Source organism: Manis javanica, chromosome 4 (assembly GCF_040802235.1).
Source record: "Manis javanica isolate MJ-LG chromosome 4, MJ_LKY, whole genome shotgun sequence".
Classification (NCBI taxonomy): domain Eukaryota; kingdom Metazoa; phylum Chordata; class Mammalia; order Pholidota; family Manidae; genus Manis; species Manis javanica.
This window is the reverse complement of record NC_133159.1, coordinates 140,767,401-140,773,400: the sequence shown is the minus strand read 5'-3', so window position 1 is coordinate 140,773,400 and position 6,000 is coordinate 140,767,401. Positions and strand designations below refer to the sequence as shown.

The following is a 6,000-nucleotide window of genomic DNA, read 5'->3' as shown; positions in this document are numbered from 1 at the left end:
CGAGCTTCGCCGCGGCGCGAGAGCGGCTGGGTACGCCGGCTAGGCTGATTCCCACACAGTGCCCCCCTCCCCTAGAGCCCCCCGCAGACTATGGGTCTGGGAATAGGGTACCCCCTACCCGCGCCTCTGGCAGAGCGGTTGTAAAGCAGAGCCCAGCGGGGAGCGTGCATCCTTTGAAAAGGGATATCGGTGGCTGCGGTGGCGTCTGCCCAAGGAAAATGCAGCCGCTGCAGCCGCTGCACCGGGCCGTCCGCACTCGGGCCCCGGCGCTAGCCTGCACTGGGATGGAAAAATAAAACATAAAACACGGGCGAGCAGAATCGCGAGGTCGGCCCTTGCCCGAGTCTCATTAAGGAGCCACGCGCGCCCCCAGGCTGGGAATGCGGAATGGACACGTGGACAGGAGAGGGATGCTGTGGAGCTGGGGCGCTGGGCGGGGGCGAGGGGTCTCCGTGGCGCGCGAGTCGTGGGCCGCGCGCTCCGGGACCACGTGACCATGGGGAAACTGGGAAGGGAGGGGAAGGGAGTGAGCGCGCCAGGCTCAGAGCCCGCTACTGCTGGGGTGGGCGCTGAATCCCGGACGGGGGAGGAGGGCGGGCGAGCGCGAGTGTGTGTGTGTCTTTCTCGAGTCATTTACGACGGAGCAGCCGGCGCGAGCGCCGAGGAGGCGGCGGCAGCGGCGGCGGCTGCTTCGTGCAACTGTGGCTCCCCCCACCTCCTCTTCCTTTTGCTCTTGGATTATTCTTCTCCCTCCACATATGCCCATGGGGAGCCGGCTCCCCTGCCGGCACCTCCACTCGTCTCGGCCCCGTAGGCACCAGCTGCCGCCTCCCTGGCCGCGGGCTGCGCGGGCGCCGGGTGCCGCGGCCCCTGGCTTGGCGCCCGGGTCTCGCCGCCCGCAGCCCGGGCTGGCGCAGGGCTCCACTCGCCCAAACTGACTCCGAGAGAGAGACAGAGACAGAGAGACAGAGAGAGCCGATGCCCGGCTGCACCGAGGGCAGGGCGCAGGTCCGCTGGAAGAAGGAGACGTCGGAGACTGAACCCCGGGAAAGTTCAAGGTTTGTGCGGGCCCCCCCGGAGGAGAGGTGCGAGGCAGAACAGCGGGCACCTCTGCTGAGACAGCGAGACCTCGTAAGAGAGGGGGCCAGCACGGAGCCACGGCAGGCTGGCCGAGCTCCTCTCCGTCCTATACGCTTAAGACCGGAGGCTGGAGACGACGCCCGGGGCAGGAAAGGCTCGCGTCAGGCGCATTAGCGGCTTTTCAGTCACCTTGCTTCTCCAAGCCCCATGTGCACGGGGCAGCCCCTGCCGGCCGCACCGTGCTAGCCCCAGCAGCAGAGCCGCTGCTCGGGCAAGCGGCGCTGAGCTGGCCTGTGCGGAGCCCCGGCCCTGGTCGAGACTGGAGAGAGAGCACTGGAGCCGAACAGCCAGCTCTGCGAGGGGACAAGCCGCGGGCCGCCCGCCTCGGGCATTCCGTCCAGGCGTCGCCTAGGGTGGTGGCGACCCGCGTCGCCGGTTTCAGCACTGCACGGAAACTTTTCCTACTCTGGATGGATTAAAGTTGCCTGGATTTTCTCTTTCTATGCAAACGAAATTATTCATTTGCACCGAACCTGGGACTTTTATGCTGGAGCTGCTGCAGGACTCTTGCAAGAACGAAGCCGCGCTGTCCCTGTGGGGTTGCTACCGAAACCGAAGAAATTGAGGCTTGTGTTGGAAATCTGCACCCTAGAGCGAGTTCGGATTCGAGCTGGGCCCCGTAGCTGGAAGACACAGCACTTGGCTCTAGGCAGCCCCCGAGACACGGGTGGCCGCCGGGTCCCAGGACCGCACGTGCGGCTCCCGCTGGCTGCACAGATCCTGCAGGGGGCACCAGTCGGGGGTGGTGGAGGCTCCTCCCGCCCGGAGCTGCGCCCCCGCCAGCTCCGAGGGTGTAACCGGCGACGCCTGGGACGCCCCCTCCCCTCAAAGTGTCCCCGAATTGCACTCTCTGGCACCCAGAGCCTCAGCAGAGAAGCCGGGTGCCACGGCCACCCTGAGTTGGATGTGACCAAGCCCAACCTGGGGCCAAGTCGACGTCGACTGTTGCCCCTCGGCCCCAACCCGCTCGCGCCTCGGCCATGGCCCCCGGGATGTCGGGCCGCGGTGGCGCCGTCCTGCTCTGCCTCTCAGCACTGTTCGCCCACGGTAAGTGTCGCGGCGCGGACTCGAGAGTGAAGATGCGGCGGGCGCCGCTGGAGGGGGCACAGAGGAGACTGAAGAAAGGCGAACCCCCAACCCCCCGACTCGCAGCCCCCGCTCCCAGCTTGGCATCTCTGGCTGCAGCGTGAGTTAGCTCCAGCCCCCAAGCCCTTTGGAGGGGGCAGAGCCTGCGAGCCCCGCCCTGGGGACCTAGAGCAGCCCAGGAAAAGGGCGACGGGTGGGGGAGGTTGGGGGGGCTTCTATCCTCTCCTGGTTAGAAAGGGTCCAAAGCCCAGTCTGGGGGCGTAACCACCCAGGAAATCTATAAGGATACGAGAGATCCCCTAGATCGCGTCCGGCCGCTCCTTCTGCCACTCCCACCCCAGTAACCGGCGGGGCTGGGGGCTGTTGGGGTCCACTGGGATCGGGTCTTTCCCCGCCCCTGGCGCGCAATTCCGTGCGGGGCCGCGCCGCCTGCTGCCTCGCTTCCTGAGGAGGTCCTCCAGAAGGGAAGTGGACTGACAGGGGCCTGGGGAGCCGGCGGCTCGCCCGCCCGCCGTCCTGTGAGCTGCATCTAAATGGCCGGCTTAGCCGAGCCCGGAGGGCGGGGGTCTGGGCAGCGGGCGCAGGCCGGGCGACGGGCGGCGAGCGGAGGAAGCGGGCTCCGCGCTCTAGCGTTCTGCAATCTGTTGCGTCTGCTCCCTAGGCTCGCCCCGAGCTCCGCTGCAAAAAGGGTAGGAGAGGGAGGGGCCCGGGCTGGCGCGCTTAGGCAGTGCAACAGCAGGGATGGGGCGGTGGACAGAGGGTCTCTAAACAGCCCCCCAGACTGGGATATCAGATCCGACTGAAGGAGGCTGCAGCAGGCCTCCCGCAAGCTCCAGGAGGCGAGGGGCCCTGATGGAGGGGATGGGAGAGAGCTGCGTGGCGGGGAGAATGGAGAAGAGAGGTCTTCTGCCCCGCGCACAACATGGAACCCGCAGGCCTGGGACACATTTTCCCAGCAAAGGGTGGGTCGGCTTCGTTGTCCCACACTGAGGGGTGAGCCTGGACAGTCTGGTGAGGGGCTTAGGTGGAGGGGCGGCTGCTCTCTCCGCACGGGTGGAGGTCCCGTGATGTGTCGTGCTCAGCTTTTGCCCACATCTGCACAGTCCCTGGGACCTACCCAGGCCCACCAAGGGCGCACCCTTGGTCTCTAACCAGAAGCCTCTCTCACCCTGACCAAGGCGCCTTCTCCAGGTTGAAAGAATAAGTAAAGGGATCTGCTCTGGGAATCGGGGGTCCTGAGACTAGGATGGTGTGGGAAATGGGCAGGCCTCCCTCTAGGGTATACTGGTTCTTCCCAGCTGGGGGCGACTCCCGAGGGGCAGAAGGTGGAGGGGTCTGTTTGCTTTCTGTTCTTTATCAGAAGAATGGACAGGGCAGGGTGGTGGGGGGACAGAGGAGTGCCGCTGGGAACCAGAAATCTCCCCTGCCTGTGCAAGGGCACTGAGGGCAGGGAGGGTGTGGGGAGATGAGCTGTGTACATGTGTGCCCTGGAACGTCAGGGTCTCTGCATTTGTGACCCAGCCCTGGTGAGCAGGGAGTTTGGGCACCTAGCAGGAGGAAACCCAGCCTGGCTGAGTCTAGGCGGGGTTCTGCCACTCCTGCACTTTGCTGCCAGAATTCCATTCTGAAAGCCCAATGGCCCCACCTCCGGGCAGCTCAGATGCTCTCATTAGCTTTCCACTGCCCAGCTTCCTGACCCCTTAGCCTGGTATTAAACATCCTTTCTCCTCCTTCACCTGCTAGAATCCTGCCTGCTTCCTACGACCCAGCTCTGGTCAGGCCTTGCTGTCCTGGCACTGCTTCTCTAGAGGGTTAGCAATCTGCCTCCTTCTCTTCTTAGATGTCAGTGTCTTCTCTGTGCCCTGTTAGGCCTGGAGTGGTGGAGACAGAACCGTGGGCTTATTCATCACTGTCCCTGTACACAGCCTGTGATTAGCACAGCTCCCAGTACATGCACGGCCCAGGGTTGGCTGGTGATCAGAAAGAAGCTATTTGAGGTCATCATGCCCACTGAGCAGGCATTTCCCCTCCTGATTGTCCCTCTGGCACCCTTTCCAGGATCCTTCCCTGAGCCCCCATCCCATGCCTCAGTCTCCCCTTCTCCAGGAAAGGGTACCAACAGATGCTCAAAACTTAGGAAACCACCACTCCCCTGCCACCCCCAAGATGGATAAGGCCAGAATCACAGAAATTCCTCCCCCCAAAGCCCCATCTCTCCTAGACCTTCCTCCTTCAGAGCTGCCAACACCCACCCTCCCTCTATCAAGGAAAGGGTACATGGTTTAGGCCCACTGCCAGCTAACTCCTGGTTGGGATTTCTGGGCTCTTTGAAGATGCTGGCATGGGGGAGCAGTTGCCGTTTTTTATGCCTGGCAGGCTCCTGAGGCCACAGGTTCCGACCACACAGCCAGACTGGAAGCCAAATAGCCTGGATTTCTATCTGACTCCAGCGCCATCGGGCAGGGTGACCTTGGGCTCCCTCCCTCTTGTTCCCTGTCTTCCACAAGCAGTGTGGTCTCTGGCCCATCCCACCCCTTCTCACTTTCTGCCAAGACTGCCAGCAGATACCATGTGTGAACAGAACCCCACTCCACTGCAGGTCCCAGCACAGCCTGTGGGATGGCAGCCCCTGCACTGCTCCCAGTCTTGAGGCTTCTGCCAGAGAACACTGCAGAAGACCACCTTCCTGCATGTCATCTTTGGGGAGGCTTTCTGCTGCATTTTTATTTTATATAGGAGTTTCAGAGGTGGGTGGTTAATCTGTTGGAGAGTTGATTATGTCAACTCTCTAGTCACCTATTAGGTCACAACTGGCTCCCCATTGCCTATAGGATCAAGGATGCACCCTCTACTCCCCAGTGCCAAAGGCCCTTTATGATCTTGTCTTAATCTGTATCTTCACTTCTGTGGTACTGCCCTCCCTCCATCCTCCATGCATCTTGTGAGGTACTGCTTGTCTCATTTTCGTGCCTTTCTGCTTCAGCACCTACCAGCCCCTCCATCTGGAATTGCTGGCCTCCAGAAATCCTTACCCAGCCTTCAAAGCCCAACCCAAACACCACCTCCTCCAGGGAGTCTGCCTAGATTAACCCTTGGCCTCTCACCAGCCTCCAGCCTCTGATAGAAGTAATTGATTTCCTTTCGGTGCTACCTTGGCCCTTCATGCTGCCTTTCAAGCACACCTCATGGTCTGTAGTGTATGTGTATGAAGGGTTTGCATGGCACATTTATATGTGCATCTCTCCTGATCCCCACCTTCTTGCATTTAGGGCAAAAGCCATGTCTTCTTGATTTTGTCCCCCTCCTCACTGCCTGACACATAATAAGTGCTTAGGAGAAATGAATGGGGTGGGAATGCAATTCTATATTGCGGGGGGGCCCTCTCAGTTTCAATTGAAAGGGAGCTCTGGAATGTGAGGCAGAATGGGGTAAACAGGTAGAGCCCCCAGGAAGAGGGCAAGGGGATGGGGCATACCACACCCTTTGAGTGGCACATACAGGATACACGTGTCTGGGAAACAAGTGAGAACAGCTCCATAGGATGTGAATATAGTGTCCCATGGCACTCTCAAATGCACATGTCCTCACCTTTGTGGTCACCAGCCTGACAACCTGGGGCTTCCCCTCTGGACAGTATCCATGCCCTCCCCCACACCACTGAGTATGCAAGCTCTGGGCTCCCTTGGAGAGGCAGAGGGGCGCAGAAGAACAAGAGGACAGCTGGCCTTAGGAGACTCCCTCGCTGCTAGGAACAAGCAGTGGTGCTTTCCATCC

General features: G+C 61.3%; 1 protein-coding gene across 1 annotated transcript in view; it reads left to right on the top strand.

Moving 5' to 3' along the window:
• The first annotated feature begins 572 nt into the window (after nt 1-572).
• The window catches only part of TMEM132E (transmembrane protein 132E), a 55,542-nt gene continuing 50,114 nt past the window's right edge, over nt 573-6,000 (top strand). Inside the window, exon 1 of the mRNA XM_073235174.1 lies at nt 573-2,187. Within this exon, the coding sequence (XP_073091275.1) occupies nt 2,121-2,187 (67 nt within the window). The 5' untranslated portion in view covers nt 573-2,120. The remainder of the gene's footprint in view (nt 2,188-6,000) is intronic.